Here is a 19131-nt window from a genome sequence, read left to right as displayed (position 1 = left end):
TAACATTATTCACCTCAGAATGCTATGTCATTTTACTTTACCATCATGGTTCATTGTAAGGTTGTTGAATATGGTGTGCCACACCCCCGGAAGTGATGTCATATAGCCACAGAATCTATATTTTTTTTATCACATACTTGCTTATGATGAGCTCAGTGTTGATTTTTAGTGATGGAATCATGTAAAACTTTACATGCATGTAAAGATAGAAATTAAGAAGCTTAACTGTCCCACTTTACCCATTGTCCCACTTTGCCAGTGTTCACCCTATATGAATATATCCAATATATCCATATATATATATATATATATATATTATTATTATTATTTTTTATTTTTTATTTTTTTTGGTCAACTATAAATGAAAGTGCAGATTCTTGACTTGTCTTGATTTGAACATTTTTATTTGGCTCTTTTAAATAGTCACATGACCTGTTTGCTCCTCTGAAACTTGAAAGTTGTATGCCTCAAATATCCATAAAAGGAAAGTGATGTGTTAAAGGTATAGTTTACTTAAAAATGAAAATTCTGTCATCATTTGCTCACCCTGTAATTTTCATTTTTAAGAGAACTATTCCTTTAAACATAATAATACAGATACATATTTTGGACAGACGGTATAAGGACCTATTATTTTTTTATTATAATACATTGTATCATATAATGTAAACATGCTACTGGTCACATTTATGACCGGTGGAAAACCATTTTGTAAAGTAACTAACTAAAAAAAAAACAAATAGACTAAGTAGGCTATAATTAAGCAAATTCTAAAATTTTACATTTCAAAGTAAAAGCCTAGATTAAATAAAGTTACATTACAGAATTATTCTTGGATTAGCATGTAATTTATTTGTCCTCCACAATTGCCTGATAGTAAAACACAAAAACACTTTCTGGTTCTTGTTTACCAGAGAGAAATTTTTACTGTTAGTTTCCCACTGGTTACAATTGAGATCAGAGTTCGTCGGATAAAGGGAGAGCACCTCTAGGGTGATGTGTGTGTGTGTGTGTGTGTGTGTGTGTGTGTGTGTGTGTGTGTGTGTGTGTGTGTGTGTTAGTTAGAGGTGTGGCTCCAGTCAATGGTTTGAGGAGGAGGAGGAGTGTCGAGTGTCTCAGTCAGCGCAGCGGTAGATCCATGAGCAAAGAAATCAGCGGCTGAATTTTATACAGTTAACCGGGACCGAGAGGAAGGAAACATGCTGGAATACAAATCTAAAGGCTCATTTCCAAATCACACCAACTGGCAGTCTCTTCGGAGAGAGATGTATTGGCTTTAGTGGTAAGTTACGTATATAAACAATAAGTTAAAGAGGGGGGCAGTGGGTAGACCAAGAGGTGCGATCTAGGATTCAGTATTGTTCGTATGAATATGTAGGACTGACCACGTTTATCTGTTGAATGCTGGGTGCGTAAAATCACCTGTTGCAAAACATCACTTTTTACCATCAGTCAGTAATTTATTTTCGTTTAACATAAGCGATATGGTGTATTAGGATTCAGGCTGTATCGTGTATTTGTAGTGGTATTAGAGGGTGGGTGAGTTAGTTGGGGGTGGGTATGTAGGTAGGTGGGTGGGAAAAGGGCTCAAATAAACAAGGTGGTGCTGGATTGTGCGCATGTGTTATCATGCAGTCACGCAAAGTAAAGCTCGAGAGCTTACAAGTACTTGTGAGGGAGAATAAACGTTAAAAATGTAGGTGAACTATGGAAAAGTAGTCATTTTTGTGAAGGGGGCGCTGATAAAAGCTGTATTTTTAATGTGTTTCCACCCTCTTTAAATTGATCAAAAAACATTTATTATTGCGACTATTTTATATCAATGGTATAGGCGTTGCTTTTCATAACTGTTGTTTCATTATCATATCACGTGGAGCAGATCATCATTATAATTGGGGCAGCGGTTTTAAGTTTACAGCAAATATGACCACTGCATTTAAAGTAAAGCAATGTTCTGATAACAAACTACAGTTATAGATTTGAGATTTTTGTCAAATTAGGTCTTGGTCACTGTTGGAAACACAACTCTACTAGACCTTCATCAAGATTGTAAATCGCTGCCCATCAGTTGGTAGTCCAGCAATCCGTTAACTACAGTTTGGGCCAGACATGTTGACCACAAATGACCAGCATTGTCCAGCCTGAAACCATGTAAAACCAACCACCATCACAAAGGATACACATAGTGTAATGTATGTTCTCAATAGTCCAATGATTCATGACCTTCTAAACAATTAAAATAACCATTCAGTTAAACTGATAAAGCAGACCCTCATAAATAATCAGTTTGATACTGAAGCTTACTAGTGTTCACTATGAATATGTCAGGCAAATGAAAGCATGTACAGAATGAAAAAAAGACTATTAGCCTACATTTGTTTACTTGGATATTTAAAGGGCAGTTGATATTGAAATTTACTTGTCCCACGTTTGCTGAACCCATCCTACAACGTGAATTTTCTTTGTTTGAATGTCAAAGATATTTCAATCAAATAGTGCATTCTTTAACATTGATATTAATCATTTTAATTATGAGTGGGATCTGAAAACTGATATCATCTTGCTTAATTGTGTTGGGTGGACTTTTAACTTTGTTTACGCTTCAGATCATGTAACTTTGGAGTGTAGTATGAGGGAGTTTGATAATGATTAACATGTAAGATAACAATTTAAATGAAATGAGTGATCAAGACATTTTGTTCCACAAAAGACCATTTTAGTTACAGAATAAAAAACAAGTACCGTAATCTAAACTGTGAGATACGTTGTAATATTTTCAGTCTAAGACTGAAGATTGAGTGTTGCTAAAAATAAATATATAAAAAAACAGGTTAAAACTGTAGTTCCTCTAGGTGGTTAGATGAGTGAAGGGAGCACATGAAAGCAGACCTTTATTGTTTACATAAAATCTGCTCTCTTTAGAACAGCATCAGCCTTTTGCATCAAAGACTAAGAGGACTAGAGAATGAATACCTTGTATGCCCTATCAAAGAACCTTTTGATGTTTATATTATTTGGTAAAGATAGTGTGAGTTCTCCTGTTTTGAGTCAGTAGGGAGTCAACAGATGATAACCAGCTCCATTTGGTTTATCACTTTGCCAGAGGAAAAGCCTTAAAGACTCACCATGTAAAGGGAAGTAGTATAATAAAAGTGTTAGTGGAAAGATGCTAGGCAGCTTGTAAATTTTATTGCATATATCAGAGATCTTTTTGAAGTAAAAGATAACAAGTTTGACCTCGGTATCTGTGTCATTCTTCTCTAGATGTAATGTTTGGCAGAATGTTCAATTGTCTATGGCGACAGTGAGACGCTTCATTAAGAGTGTCCTAAGAATGTTCGATTTTATTGTGTGTTTACACTTGTTCACATTGCATAATATTTTCTGCTGTTAAAAAGTTACATCACACTTTTAATCAATCATAATCCTGAGTACAAAAATCCTCAGGTTGATAGGTCAAATTATTAATCCCCCTTTCATGTCAGATCATTTCAACATTAATGGAGGGTCATTAGTTTGCAGAAGATCTCATAGTAAGGGAGCTGTATTTTTTGTGTGTGTACATGACCGGTCTGCTGTAGCAGTAGTTTATGAAAGTATACGCAGTCTGATTTATTTTTATCTCTGTCTTTAATCATTTAGAAGTGCCTGTCTTCCAATTCTGACTCTTGAGTCTTAGCAGCAGCACAGGGCAGTTATGTGACATCTGCAGACTGTATGGGTGTTTGTGTACATCTCGTACTTATGTCAGTACTACACGCATTTAGGTGGAACTTTGTTACATCTATGCACGATTTAGGCTATATTGCTGATGTATACATCTGTAGTTATATGTTTACATGGCCAAACTTTGGGCTGTTTAATGGTCTAAACTGTTTGCGTTTTATGGTTTGAATTGCTAAAGACAAAATGGTCACCTGAGCTAACTGACAGCTTATTTACTGGCAGTCCAGATTCGGAATTGACTGTTGATTTTCATTTTCTCCAAAATAATAATAAATAAATAATACAAAAATTCAAAATAAATAGAAATTGAGAACATAGCCTAAGCGTGATCAGTATGGAATTTTGTAATTTTATTTGTGTGTTGTGTTTGAGACTACAGAGACTACACAGCCTTCCTGTTTTCAGGACATACCACCCTTAAAAGCTGATCAGGCCAAAAGGGAGGAGTTGATGCATTTCCAAATTCTGTTTGGATAAAGTCATGCAGAGGAGGACATTAGATTCAGCCTCTTTCCCACAAAAACACTGAAACATGTGCTGTGGATGTTGAGATCAGCCTCCTTTGAACTGAGAAACATCTATGAGTTGTCTTGAGTTCTTTAATTCAGGCGTGAGGTGGTTTTATCAGCTGTGAATGGCTATAACTCATGGTTGTAGCAAAATGAAATTATTCTTATTATTCCCTCCCAGGGAAACCACATCATTCAGTCTGTTCGTTTCTGTTTAATCATGTGATTTAAATGTGCTTCTGTTTCTCCCTCTGCAGATTCCAGACGGTCTAATTGGAGTTTGCAACGTGGATAGTCTCTATTAGGAGGAATGTGTTGTTTAAAATAAGCGTGTGTTTGCCCACAAGGATCTGATATCTCTCCACCTTTGACCTCTTTGAGGGCATAATTGCAGTATGGCAAGGTCTCTGTGACCTTAAGTATCCCTGAAAGAATCAACGACAGGGTGTAAACATTTCATTTGAATACCAAAGATACCTGGAATATTACAATCTTCAATTGCAAAGCAGTTGACCATGGCGACCAAATGGAAAGTCCAATGGAAAGTATCCATGGAAACCACAAACTCTCTCTGGCTCTTGTTTTGGACCATATGGACTTTTTTGGCTGGAGTTTTAGAAGCAACCGTGGTTAATGAAGATGATGTCACAGCACGCATCAGTTTCTCATATAGTAAGTGCATGAAATAATTAGTTATTCAGCAGATGCTTTCTTATCCAAAGCTATTTACACTTCACTTACTACTGTAAAGGCCCTTTCACACCCAAGAATGAAACTATAATTGTAAAGATATAGGCTAGTTCTAAAAAAATTCTAAATATAAAAGAAGGTAACACTTTATTTTGATGGTCCCTTTTAGACATTTTGTTGACAATAAAGTACGTTACACCTACATGTCAACTAACTCTCATCAGAGTATTAGTAGACTGCATCTGCTCATTATCTGCTAACACTTTGTTTTGATGGTTCCCCAACACACATTCTACTGACATAAGTAACTGTGCAAGTACATGTAAACTTATTCTGCTAACCAGAACCCCTTATTCTACTACCCCAACTTCTAACAGTCAACTAACTCCTAATACTCAACTAATACTCTACTGTGAGTTATTTGACATGTAAGTGCAACTCTACTTATACCCAAGAGAATGTCTAAAGGGGACCGTCGAAATAAATTGTAACCTAAAAAAATAGCAGATGAAGAACTATAACGATAACAGCACAGAGAAACGATATCGTTGGAATCACTTTCAGAAGGTTTTTTTCCAGCTGATGAACGATAAAACAATGACAGCCAATCAGAATCCATCCTGCTTGAAAGAGCTTGAACATTTTAAGTGGCAACAATATTATACAGGGTTCCTACGCAATTTGGAAAAGTATGGCATTTGATTTGAGTAATTTTCAGGCCTGGGAAGGTATGGAAAAAAGAAAGCAGTGTATGGAAAAATATTTGCATTTCCAGACTATTGCCCCTGTTTTCTATAATTATAGTTTTCTATAATAGAAAATTGAGAATTTAATGAAAATAAATGTATCATACAAGAAGTGTGTTTTCATGGCAGCTGTTTAGTGATTCTTTAGTGATTGTCAAACACGACTGCCATTATTGCGCCATCAGCCCATTTGGCTGTGTAGTTTCTTGGCCGCCACAGAGTACGTGTTAAAGCAGACCTAAGGCTTTGAAAAATGATGTACTTTCCTAACGAAAGCCAATTTTTGAACTTTTTTTACAATACCAGTCTTTTTTTAATAGACCCTTGAACTTGGCAAATAGGACAATGCATACAGCTGTATTGTGCCATCATCCCATTTAGCGTCATAGTTTCTCTGCCGCCCCAGAGGATGCATTAAATTGGACATTAGGCCTTGATATTAGAGGTACTACCCTAAGGAAAGCCAAATTTTGAGCAAATAGATCTCTATTAATTCATATGCACCCATGCTCTCGTTTTCTTTATAGTAAGATGGCAGTGACGCTCAAAGGAAATAGATTACATATAAAACTAGAAATTGTAATGCGTTGGCACGCAAACAAATTCCCGTGCGCATGTGAATAGTTTCTCAAGGGCATGCAAAAGTCTATTTTTTTTGTATTTTAGGGGCTCTATATGTTGACCCCTGAGAAAATAAACATATTTACAGATTGCAGTACTATATACCAAATTTAAAGCTCAAAATAATGTTGTATGAACCATTAATGTTAAATATGGTTTATGATAAACAGAGAGGTTTGGAAATTTGAGTCTGGAAAAGTATGGCATTTTGAAATGGAAAAATGTTTAGGAACTCTTACCAAGGCTGCATTTATTTGATCAGAAATACAGTAAAATATTAATATTAATACAGTAAACAATAATATTGTGAAATATTATAAGAATTTTAAACTGTTTTCTATTTTAAAGTGTGATGGCAAAGATTCCTGTGATGGCAAAGATGAAATTTCAGCATCATTACTCCAGTCTTCAGTGTCACATGGTCGTTTAGAAATCATTTTAATATGCTGATCTGGTGCTCAAGCAACATTTCTTATTATTATCAATGTTGTAGTATCAATGTCACAGTTGTGCTGCTTAATATTTTTTGTGGAAGCCATGATATTCGTTTTTCTTTGAAGAATAGAAAGTTAAAAAGAATGGAAATGTTGCATAAATGGCATTTTATGCTCACAAAAGCAGCAATGTCAGTAATGAGCACTGCATTCTGTGGAAGAAGCTCTGCAGGCCCAGATTCCCTCAGACTACCACTCATCTGCTATAATTTAGCTAAATTTTAGGGCTACTTGAACTGCCATGATGTTTCTTATTCCCAAAAGACCCATTACGAGACTGTTCCAAATGTTCCACATTCACTCATCTTAGCCAAACACACAGGAGGGTTTAATCCTTGATTGTAAACATTTACAAGAGCTATTAGAACCATTTGCAAACCCTGGCTGGTGTACTGTATCAGAGTAACAGCTATACTCATTAATCATTTGAGGTTGAAATGCAAATGTAATGGTTGTACTTAGAACAAATGGCTTGTAAAAGGTTTTATGTCAGTAAACACTGACGTTAGTGACCTCTGTGCCTTGCCAGGAAAACCTTCTGGACATGCGAACCGACATAATTTTAAAGGGTCGGTTTGTCTGCTAGGTTTGTGTAGTTTTGAAGGAGCATTCCATGTGAGGAATGCAAGATGCTTTCTGAATGTACTGTAAGACTTTATTTAGACACTGTTTAAAAAAAAATATATATATATATATATGTGTGTGTATGTGTGTGTGTGTGTGTGCGAAACATTAAGATTTTTTTGGATAACATTGATTTTTGTTCTTTTTATGAGATGTGCGAAGTAATATTTTTGCCTCTGGGTGTGTTCAGATGCAGAAGGGCGATCAGTGAGAGAGTTCTCTGTGGATGGTGTGTATAACTATTCAACTCTTCTGCTGAGCCCAGATGAAAACAAGATCTACGTGGGAGCCAGGGAGAACATATTCTCTCTCAGCCTGGACAACATCAGTGTGACGTATCTACAAAAAACAGTAAGTGTGTGCGAGAATGTTTGTAGTAGTGTGTAGGAGTGCATTTTGATGGTACTCAGCATTGTTTTGTCTCTTCTGCAGCTCACATGGAGCACTCCAGAAAAGAAGAGGAAGGAGTGTATCTTCAAGGGAAAGGACCCCCAGGTATAAGTGTGTTGCGGTTATAGTTAATGTAAATGTGCCATAATATATTAAAACAACAAACTAAAAGATAATCTGCCTTTATGTGTTTCAGACTGACTGTTTCAACTACATCAAGATTTTACTGCATTTGAACAGCACACACCTGTATGTGTGTGGAACATATGCCTTCAGCCCCATCTGCGCTTACATTGTGAGACATCTCTTCTTCTTTTTTTAAATCTATTTTAAAAACTAAGTTCTTAGAAATGTACTCTCTATATGCATGTCGGATTCACATAGTTTTGGAAAAACTTGAGGATTTAAATTTAATGTCTCTAAAAATGTGGTATTACATAAACAGTATTAATATAAAAGTAAAACTAATCTGATATTCATATATATCTGATGGTCATGAAGGTCTATTGACAGTTTCTCTATGGTGTCATTTATTTAATTTGTATTATTGTTGTTTTTTCACACACACACACACACACACACACACACACACACACACACACACACGTATATACATATATACATATATATATATATATATATATATAGCTGTGTTTCTTCATGATGTTGATCAGGGCACCATAATATATTTTGGGACCGTTATTTCACTGTATTTTTTTTTTACCTTTTTCCCCAAAAAGAAATATTTAAATGGAAAATGGAAATTAAAAAATGAGGTGTATTTAAGTCATTGTGTATTTAAAATGCTTTTCTAATGTATTTTTGAATAAAATAATATATAGGACAAAAACCTGAGCTTTATGTAATTGACCCATTTGTCCAAGTGTGTCTGGTGTCATTTGATTTAACGAATGACGTGTTTGTGTTTTTCATGAAATTTGTAGAACATTTCAAGTTTCTCTCTGGAAAGAGATGAAAAGGGGGAACCCGTTATGGAGGATGGCCGTGGACGCTGTCCATTTAATCCAGAATACAGATCTACAGCTATTACAGTGGGTGAGTATACCCATGCAAAAAACAATGCAATCTTTTTGTTTGAACTTCATATATAAACATCATTAAGTTTGATGAAAAGGTTGATTTAGTGTTAATGAGCACTTGAATGTTTTGTTATAGATGGGGAACTGTACACTGCTACTGTCAGTAACTTCCAGGGAAATGAACCCACCATATATAGGAGTCTAGGGACTGGCACCCCTCTCAAAACGGAGAACTCTCTCAACTGGCTCCAGGGTAAATATATACAAACACACACACTTCCTCACAAGGGACCTTCTAAGAGATTAATATCTAAAAATAAATGCCAGCATCAGTGATTACAGAACCATGCTTTCTCACGCATGTTGGAAACAGAAAATTACTGACTGATACTGATGGTAAATAAACAGTTGTACAGTTTTGTTTTCTGGAATATGGTAAATGTGTGTGTGTGTGTGTGTGTGTGTGTGTGTGTGTGTGTGTGTGTGTGTGTGTGTGTGTGTGTGTGTGTGTGTGTGTGTGTGTGTGTGTGTGTGTGTGTGTGTGTGTGTGTGTGTGTGTGTGTGTGTGTGTGTGTGTGTGTGTGTGTGTGTGTGTGTGTGTGTGTGTGTGTGTGTGTGTGTGCGCGCTGTGGTCCGTCAGACCCAGCGTTTGTAGGTTCTGCTCATATTACAGGTCAAGACAGTGAGAGAAGTGATGATCAGATCTATTTTTTCTTCAGTGAGATGGGAAAGGAGTTCGACTTCTTTGATAACACCATAGTGTCCAGGATTGCACGTGTGTGTAAGGTAAGATGGAGTGTTTAAGCAGTTCACACCGTGTTGATAAAGTCAGCATAAACCTGAAAAGAAAAGAACACGCATACAGAAATCCCAATATATCCACTATCAGTATACACTAAGTATATTCATATCTTCTAAAGATTCCTCATCTCATTTTTTGTTTAGCACTAAAGGTCAAAATAAAAATAAAAATCGACTGTTTACTTTCTTTATACATGTTTCCTGGTGTTATAATGCAAAATCCATTAGTTCACATTATATTATGAAGTCTTCATAATCTTTAATTTAAGTGTAATAATTTGTTCTGGCTTTGTATGAACTTTTTTGTACACTCATTAGATATTGTAAACCAATAGCTAGCCAGTCAACATTGCTCCATTCTCCATTTTGAGAACCCTATTGAGAAGCACAAATGATGGCAGGGACGGTACCTAGAAAGGCATTGACTTAAAGGGGTAATTCACCTCTGGAAAGATGTGCTTTAACTAAAACTAGACGGTTTATGCAGTAGCTAGCCTTTCTTTTAATCAGACAAAAAAGAGGTGTTGGTGGTGGTCCCTTTACTAAACTATATTATGGATGGATGAGGGATACAAAAATGCGGATGTACAATTTGAAGTTTTAACAAAAGTCAGCCAGATGACATGTTTTGCATTATCCAGTGGACTTTAGCAGACAAATAAACCAGGAGATCTTGGTGCAGATAACATGGGGAAAGAATACACATTGTTCATTTACATATACTATTGGGATTGACAAAGCTGGTTGAAAATCTGCACACTTGTCATTTAATTAGAAGTCATTGAGCCTAACAGATGAAACTGGCACACATTTACATATTTTTTAGTAAATTGTTGGGACACTTCTGAAACCGGGGCGTCTGGTCACCCTAGTTTCATGTTAATTTAAGAAGCAGATGAACAAGGTGAATCACAGAAGGCTGTGAACTCTGCCCAATTAATGTTCACATATGTGTTAATTTCCCACCCATTGACACTCCCTGCCTCCTTGACTTCCATGGGAGTACATTGATAATGCCATGCTTGTTTGTTTTTTGACATGTACTAAGGCATTACAATATTATTATTTGAAATACCCTGGATAATTAAATAAATACTATAGTATATGAATATGATAATCGTTCAGTACTGTGGTGTCACTATCTAAAACTGTCACTGTATCATTAGGACTGCAACAATCCCTTTTTTTCCCCCCCAAGATGCTCTGAAACCAGGGCTGGAGTTCTGATGCCTCCTAGTGGTCTTTCAGGGTATTATAAAATATTGTAAGTGAGGAAAATATGTTGAAAGTGTTAATCAGCTGCTTGTGTGTGTTTGTGTGTATAACCTCAGGAGGATCAAGGTGGAGAGAGAGTTCTGCAGAAGAAATGGACCACATTTCTTAAAGCTCAACTCTTGTGTTCGCTACCCGATGACGGTTTTCCTTTCAACATCATTCAGGATGTATATGTGCTTCCAGCCCAACACAAGAAAAACACACTCCTCTATGCAGTGTTCACTTCTCAATGGTGAGCGGAAAAATAGAGAGGGGCACAGGAAGATAATGTTTTTCTGTACTAATACTAGTAATACTATACTAATACAATATACTAGAAACTGTTTGCTCTAATTTAACACTGCAAATTCTAGTGTGTCCGTTCTAAAATGTAATTTTTTTTTCTAATTTGTTTCTCTATGTTTTGTAGGAGTAAAGGTCTAGCAGGTAGTTCAGCAGTGTGTGTGTTCAGCATGGATCAGGTAGAACAAGCGTTTACTGGCCGTTATAAAGAGGTGAACCGAGAGACACAGCAGTGGTACACACACACTCTCTCTGTACCTGAACCACGACCTGGAATGGTAAGATGACACACACTCCCACATATACACTTTACCAGTTCTGTATAAGTGGAGGATCTTTGAGTGTCTGTGAAGCTTTTTGTGAAGCTTTTTTTTTTTTCTCTACAGTGTATTACTAATGCTTCAAGGCAGCTGGGAATAGACTCGTCCCTAGATATGCCAGACAAGGTACTAAACTTTGTGAAAGACCACTTCCTGATGGACAGAGCTGTCAAAAGTCAGCCTGTGCTCTTCACGCACTCCGTGCACTACACACAAATCGCTGTACACCACGTGCAAGGCCTCCACAGAGCTTACGATGTGATGTTCATCGGCACAGGTATGTTGTGTTTTTTGAGTGTCTGATTTTCTCTGATTTCAATTTGTTTTCTAATTAGCTGTTGATGTTGTGCTCTGTGATTTGACAGATGATGGACGTTTGCAAAAGGCTGTGAATGTTGCTGGTACGATGCACATCATTGAGGAGATCCAACTGTTCCCAGAAAAACAGCCTGTACAACACATTGAGCTGGATTCAGCTAAGGTGTGTGTGTGTGTGTGTGTTTGTGTTTGTGTGTGTGTGTGTGTGTGTGTGTGTGTGTGTGTGTGTGTGTGTGTGTGTGTGTGTGTGTGTGTGTGTGTGTGTGTGTGTGTGTGTGTGTGTGTGTGTGTGTTTATGTAGTAACACTTTACAAAGAGGATCAATCTGTTACTATTAACTAATGTATTAAATACTATGAACTAATAATAAAAAATACTTTTACAGCATTTATTAACCTAGGTTAATGTTAATTAATGTTAATTTCTGCATATACTACATTTAATATTCATTAGCATGAATAATTAACAACAATATGTGGTATATTTAACGAAGCTATTTTAATAAATGCTGTAAAATGATTGTTACTTGTAGGTTCTTGATAACTAATGCATTAACTAATGTGAACAAAACGTGTTACTGTTTATTTGTACTTATGAAAAGGTGCATTCATTTTATACACTACCATTCAAAAGTTAGGGCTCAGTAATATTTTTTTAGTCATATACTATTGTCTTATACTTGCCAAAGCTATATTTAATTTGTTAAAAAAACAGGACAAAATGTAATTTTATTTCTGTGATGGCAAAGCTGAATTTTCAGCAGCTTTTACTCCACTCTTCAGTTTCACATGATCCTTCATATATCATAAATCATTCAAATATGCTGATTTGCTGCTCAAGAAACATTTCTTAGTATTATCATAATGCTTATTTTTTTGTGTATCTTTTTTTTTCTTAACAATTCGTCCCTTTTGATCAGTTTAATGTATCCTCGTTCAGAAAGAAAATGTTACTTATTACTCGCACCAAACTTTTGCACAGTAGTGTATTTGAACTACACATTTACTTTCACTTGTTCTCTACAAAGATTGTATTTCACTCTCTAACTCTCAATCCTCTCTCTCTCAACAAACAGGGTTTGTTATTTATGTCGTCACACTCTGGTATTGTGCAGTTGCCTGTAGCAAACTGCAGTTACCATAACAACTGTGGCGAGTGTGTTTTGGCCAGAGACCCATACTGTGCTTGGACAGGAACACACTGTACTGACGTCACACGAATCACACCACAAAAGTAAGTCTTCCCTGTTTCAAATGATCTATTGAATGAATCATTTTCAGTACCAATACCAATCTTTTACCATCCTATGTGTGTTTCAGACAATGGCAGCAAGATATTGAGAAGGCTGACACTTCATCAAAATGTAACGGCACAATGTTCAGTGTGGACTCTGAAAGCTCAGGTAAACCTGCAAATCCTTACATATACAAGCATCTTATCATCCGTCTGAATATGTTATAGTATATATTTCTTCTCTCTTTCTAGTGTTACCATGTTCTTTCCCAAATTCCCAAGCATCTAATTGTGAGATCATCATCGTCCCAGCTAACACCCTTCGCCTGCTGCCCTGCAATCTTCGCTCCAATCATGCCCACAGAAAATGGTTATACAAGCCAGATGTAAGTCACTTCCTGTTCCCCAGCTCAGATGGTGGATTGGTAGTCAGCGGCCGACCAGGCGGAGATGAGGTCTTCTCTTGTTGGTCAGGAGAACGTGGCTTCTGGCAACTTTTGGCCAATTACTGTGTAAAGGCAGAGCCTTTATCCGAGACCACAACCAATACTGGGCAGATAGATACACCTCTTATAATCCAAAGCATATCGTCGGACATCCTGTCCGGTGAATCGGCACGCTCTGCTCAACCTCGCATAAAGACGTATGGCACAGAGCTGGCAGTAGTGTGTGTTTTGTTAGCTGTGTGTGTGCTTTCGTTCGGGCTGTCGGTAGCCTATAGACACAGGGGCCGGATGAAGGAGGTACTAAGAGGGGGAGAACAAACTGGAGGATCCCAAAAGAGCACAGTCAGGCCTGGGGAGAGTGTGCCCCTCAATGCTGGTGTGCTTCCAACCTCCCCATCCGACCACAAATGCTACCAGACTTTGGAGGAAAACTGCGGTTACATAATCGCTCCATCAGAGACAAGCACGCAGCTCAACTCCAAGGAAGCACAGACACTCGCCCAAACGCCACAGAATGGGTTCAAAGAAAGTCATGTGGAGGTCAGTGACATTAGCCCTCGCCCCCGGGTACGACTGGGCTCTGAGATCAGAGACTCTGTGGTGTAAAACATAGACATTGCCAATGAGTTTATATGATTTATGCATAAACAATCTAACAGTCTTAATGTTCACTTGGGCAGCTTTCATGAAGACTAAGCGTACTGAGCCCTGAGTATTAAGAGTAGATGTGACGTGCTCAGTGTGCGAATTGCCAAATTTGAGTTATTCAAGACAATGCCCTCAAATCCACTCTCACATCTTCTTCACTCTTTAATGTTAAACTTTAAGTTATGACAGTTTATTGTGTTGAATAAGTGTTGGTACAGAGATGCCGTCAGAGACAACAACTGGAGAAAGAGTGGACCAGATGGATGAGCAGGAGAGAAACGGGCAACAAGCCTTCTTGTGTGACTGGTACTGGTGCTTTATCACTGCCAAGACTTGAGTAATGATGCTTCACTCAAGGTGAAAAAAAAAAAGGTTTTATATGTCTATTTGTATTACTTTCCCATTTTTGTGCAAAGATTCAATGCATGTTTAATGAGGGTATTTTAATCTTAAAAGCCGACTATGAAAACAACAACCCATCCTCTGCAAATAGTCATTATACCAGCATTGAACACCAGGCAGTTCAAACCAGAGAGCTTGTTAGCGTCGCAGAACTTGGCAACTTTCTAAACATTTTTAGAAATCTGCTATCATTTTTATTTATTTCTTCTTTTTTTTTTTAAATCAATTTTTAATTTCTTAGCCTTTTTGAGGAATTAGTATGTTAGTGTTTTCTATTCTGTGATTCAAATGTGTTCTTATTAGTTAAGTGCCTGGTGTTAAATAATGGTATGATGTGTATGGAAATTTTAAATGCGAAAAAAAATTATATTTGCTTTTAGATAAAATGTAGCAAGCGTGTATGAGCATCAAGAAACAATGTTTCTTAATACTTTTGAATGTACATTTGAAGAGCACAAGTACGAGGTTATGTCTTGCCACACAGGTTGGTGGTAATTTGTGTTCGGTGCAGCATATAGTGCAGTGGATGGAGTCTAAACAGACAGAAACAAAAGACAATGACACGGTACAATATAACAAAATTACAGTCGAAACAGTATTGTTGGCATTTGGTAAAGAGTGAGGTATACTGCAAGAGAAAAGAATGATACACATTGTGGATGAATTTGATGTAAATGTACAGTACAGCATGTACAAGGAAATCATACGTGGCTAATACAGTGAGATAATTTGGAGATTCCAGTTGGAAAGGCTGAAAACATCTGCAAATTTGCAATCTGCTTTAGGGTTAAAAAAGAAAATGTAGAAGAACATGGTTACGTTAATGGGTCATCCAGACTTAAAACAAACCCTCTCTGACACAAACACTAACTTCGCTATTATAGACTTCCACTTGGAAAAATCTTTTTAATCCACATTAACTGTGACATGTTTGATGTTGTTTAATCATGTGTTACATTCCAATGTGTTTTCAGCTTGTGTGTTTGAATGGAAAATGTAAAGTAGATTGTGATTTTATATACTTTGACACTGTTTTGCTGTTGTTTTACATTGTACATTCACGCACTTTATTTTTTCTACCAGTATTTGTAAGCTGTAAATGAGGTAGGCCACTGTCAATGTCTTGGTTTCGTAGTCAAGGTTTGTACATTAAAAGAAATTGTAAAATAGGTCTGAAAAGAGTGTCTCCACCGTCTGACATGCAAAATAAAATTTTGCATAAACTTGAACGAGTATCCGTCTTTTGAATTAAGGTCATTTCATATGCAGTTGAAAAATCAAATTCAATCAAAAATGTGGATAATATAATTTTTATTGAAAAAGAAATGTATAAAAATTATAACAGAAGCAGGATTCTTACTGATATCATCAGATTGAAGAATATATTATATTACATTACATATGAGAATTCACAACATGTGGAGTTGGTTTTACAGAGATTTAGAATAATGCATAATTAATGTGCAAGATAAATTTATTATTATCCAGACATTGCTTTTCCATTGAGCATTTTTAACATCAACATGATGGAAACAAATGTAATTACAATAAAGGTGAATGCATTGATACGGCCTAATATGAAACATTTCTCTCAAACAAAATTATTTAGGTGGTCAGTGAAATATTCTGCAGTGATGGCATCTCTGACAGCTCTGCCAGCAGGATGGTCCCGATTAATGGGGTCAACATCATCATCATCATCATCAGGGGGGAGATAATATTCATCTGGCACTCGCTCCTTCCTTATAGTGGCTATGTTGTGAAGGACAACACATGCACCCACAATCTGAGATGCCCGCTCTGGTGACACTCTCAGGTCACGAAGACAGTTAAACCGTGCCTTTAAAATGGCAAGAGTCGTGTCAATCTTGAGCCTGGTTTGACTGAGGGCCATGTTAAAGTCATGCTGTGGTGTTGTCTCAGGGTAAGGGTAGGGAGTCATCAGAAAGCTCTGACATGTGTAAGTCTCGTCTCCCACCAGCAGACCGTCAAACAGCCCTGTCAATGAACAGAAAAAAGACGCGTCACAATAACAGTCCATTTTTGTAAAGTGTTGTGTACTGTTGCCATTTTACCATACCTTCCTGTAAACGCTGGCACAACGACGAGTTCTCGAAAATCTGGTTGTCATGCATTGAGCCAGGCCATCTGGCATCCAGGCTTGTGATCATACACTGATGGTCACAAGTAATCTGTAATGAACATACTGCTGGTGAGTCCCACGTTTTACCATTGCAATAATTAAAGTGGATGCATGTTGGTTAAATGCAATATACCAACCTGAACATTGAGGCTGTGAGTAGCCTTTCTGTTAAGATAATTAGCCTCAATTTCTTTTATTGGAGTCGAGATTGGAATGTGTGTGCAATCTATTACTCCAATAGCTCTAGGGAATCCTTGCAAAAGATCACAGCATTACCATCTCTTAATATCGATAATTATTGATGGTGTATTAGTGTGTTGATCAATCTTACCAGCTATATTGGAGAAGCCCTCTTTTATGGCCACAGTGGGTAAATGACCGGGAAACACAACGAAAGTGTTCAGATATCTCTGGAGTGCGAGAACTACTCTACGAATTGTTCGGCAAACTGTGTTCTTGCTGAGCTTCTCGGCATCGCCCACTTCATACAAGTATGTACCACTCGCAAAGAAACGCAAAGCAATACAAATCATTTGCGGGACAGTGGTCGCGTGGCTCCGCCGCGTCGGGTTTTTAATATGGGGTTCTAGAAGCCGACACAGATACAACATTCCCTCCGCCGAAAATCGGTATTTCTCGTGTAAGTTCGCGTCAGAGAATGCGAGGGGGTTTTGTTTATCCCTAAGAACTCTTTCTCTGCGTAAAGCCCTTTGTACAATTTGGGCTCCGATATCTACAGGATTATCCAGAAACGGTGAAGCCATTTTGCTACTAGTACGCTCACTATGAGAATGGACTTGGTTACGTCAGAGTTGTGTCACTTTGCTCACAGCTGATTGGTCTATTGTCTGTTTACGAGCTGTTATCATGAATGAACGATGAACAAGAGGTGTCTTGAACAAAACCTGTCCCAGAGCAGTTTAACGTGTAGCATTTATTTTTACCATGGCTTTTTAAAATAAAAAGTCATCTTTCTTGAGTTGAGAAGGCTGCTGTAGTTGATTTTTTATTGAATCGGATATTTTTTTCTGGTCTGAACGATTTATAAATCAGACTGATTCACTAAGAATCAGATTTCACTGGGGTAAATGTTTAATAGCAGAAATGTTAAACCTGCTTGTATGAAACTTGTCCACACACACATTGTTTATAGGCGGATCTTTTGTGACGTCATTGTTTATGTTTGCCGCGTTGCATCACGGGAATCGTGTGGCAGGAAACACCGCTAGATACCTGTAATTTGATTGTTTTGCACGTTTGGAGGAGGATTTAGAGAAGAGGATGGTTCACTCTTGCTGTGTGGTCGATTGTACGGCTCGTTGGGGACCTGATAAAAAGTTTTTTCGAATTTCCTCCGAAAAGGATTGCGAAAACCGAAAGAAATGGTTGCGTGCAATTAGGCGATTGAACCTGGACGCTCCGAAGCCTGGATTCCTAACGTTACTGATCGAGTTTGTGAGGCTCATTTTGTTCATGGTAGGCCTACGTCTTAGTGATGTATTTATAGAAGATTGAATAAAATAAAAAATAATAAAACTGAGTCAAATCAACCGAGTCATATGTTTTCGCGTTCTGATTCAGGTGTCCCAAACCGCGATCCACAGCACCCAGACTACCGTATTTTCCGCACTATAAGCAGAGGCGCACCTTCAATGAATGGCCATTTTTATAACTGTTTTCATATATAGGGCGCACCGGATTATAAAGCGCATAGAATAGAAGATACTGCAGTCAAATGTTTGACTGGGTTTGCGTTATGCAATGGTCACCAACCTTTTCAAGCTTATAAGATCACATCCAAGTCCAAATGTAAACCAAGATCTTCCACTTGCAAAAAAATATGAAAAAAACAAGTGGCTGAGCTGTAAAACCTTGTTTATACTCGACGCGTCCGCATGAGCGCGAAGGTAATAAAAAAAACTAATATCCGTCTGCTCGGGCAGATTCGGCTTAACAGCGCGCGCGCCCCCGCAGATGCACGACTTTGAGCCGAATCTGCCCGAGCAGACGGATATTAGTACATCTCATCATCACCCAGTTTGCGCGTCTAAATCAGTTGTATGGTCTGGTGTTCAGTTTAAAACAAAACAGTTGCGTCAAGTATAAATGCCTCGTCTGTTTGGGGAGTTGCACGCACAGTCAGCGGAGATCTCATATGGGCTTTGAATAACTTCGATTTTGTCACCAATACAAATTTTGAGCTTCTCTCCAAACCTCCTCCGGTCTTCAGATGTTAAAGTGCTTATATATTGTGGATTTTGCCCGCTAACTCTCTTGAAAGTGCTCGTCGCGTCTTTACAGCCCGCAATACTGTTTGATTTGTTGCCACACAACCACTCGCGCATGCGTACAAAGATGTCAACAAAGATCCTCCTATTGTTAGACACATTTATACTCTTAATTATTTTGATTGCTGCAATAAA

The 19131-nt window shown here is 37.5% G+C and overlaps 2 protein-coding genes across 2 annotated transcripts; one reads left to right on the top strand and one right to left on the bottom strand.

Moving 5' to 3' along the window:
- The first annotated feature begins 1089 nt into the window (after positions 1–1089).
- Positions 1090–15918, top strand: sema4bb (sema domain, immunoglobulin domain (Ig), transmembrane domain (TM) and short cytoplasmic domain, (semaphorin) 4Bb). The gene is made up of 15 exons (XM_081348645.1): positions 1090–1282; positions 4493–4907; positions 7601–7761; positions 7843–7905; positions 7997–8095; positions 8745–8856; positions 8977–9093; positions 9481–9626; positions 10973–11148; positions 11326–11476; positions 11585–11795; positions 11884–11999; positions 12912–13069; positions 13156–13238; positions 13322–15918. Exons 2-15 carry the CDS (start codon positions 4751–4753, stop codon positions 14119–14121), a joined length of 2550 nt encoding a protein of 849 aa, XP_081204771.1. The 5' UTR covers positions 1090–1282; positions 4493–4750; the 3' UTR covers positions 14122–15918.
- On the bottom strand, positions 15861–17536 carry harbi2 (harbinger transposase derived 2). The gene is made up of 4 exons (XM_081348658.1): positions 17040–17536; positions 16846–16961; positions 16646–16757; positions 15861–16563 (listed from the first exon to the last, which is right to left on the bottom strand). The coding sequence occupies exons 1-4, from the start codon at positions 17470–17472 to the stop codon at positions 16157–16159; spliced, it is 1068 nt and encodes a 355-aa protein (XP_081204784.1). The 5' UTR covers positions 17473–17536; the 3' UTR covers positions 15861–16156.
- Between the last annotated feature and the right edge of the window lie 1595 nt (positions 17537–19131).

This window comes from Scardinius erythrophthalmus (assembly GCF_964197995.2).
Source record: "Scardinius erythrophthalmus genome assembly, chromosome: 2".
Lineage (NCBI taxonomy): Eukaryota > Metazoa > Chordata > Actinopteri > Cypriniformes > Leuciscidae > Scardinius > Scardinius erythrophthalmus.
Note: the sequence above shows the minus strand (reverse complement) of the source record. Positions and strands in the feature narration are given on the sequence as shown.

What these genes read in the sequence shown, in the direction of transcription:
- sema4bb (XM_081348645.1), top strand. Translation starts at nt 4,751, where the DNA reads ATGGCGACCAAATGGAAAGTCCAATGGAAAGTATCCATGGAAACCACA. An exon ending in TCAAGGGAAAGGACCCCCAG is followed by an intron (nt 7,906 to 7,996) that starts GTATAAGTGTGT and finishes TATGTGTTTCAG; the next exon opens with ACTGACTGTTTCAACTACAT. An exon ending in TTGAGCTGGATTCAGCTAAG is followed by an intron (nt 12,000 to 12,911) that starts GTGTGTGTGTGT and finishes CTCAACAAACAG; the next exon opens with GGTTTGTTATTTATGTCGTC.
- harbi2 (XM_081348658.1), bottom strand. Translation starts at nt 17,472, where the DNA reads ATGGCTTCACCGTTTCTGGATAATCCTGTAGATATCGGAGCCCAAATT. An exon ending in GGGCTTCTCCAATATAGCTG is followed by an intron (nt 16,962 to 17,039) that starts GTAAGATTGATC and finishes ATCTTTTGCAAG; the next exon opens with GATTCCCTAGAGCTATTGGA. An exon ending in GTGCCAGCGTTTACAGGAAG is followed by an intron (nt 16,564 to 16,645) that starts GTATGGTAAAAT and finishes GTTCATTGACAG; the next exon opens with GGCTGTTTGACGGTCTGCTG.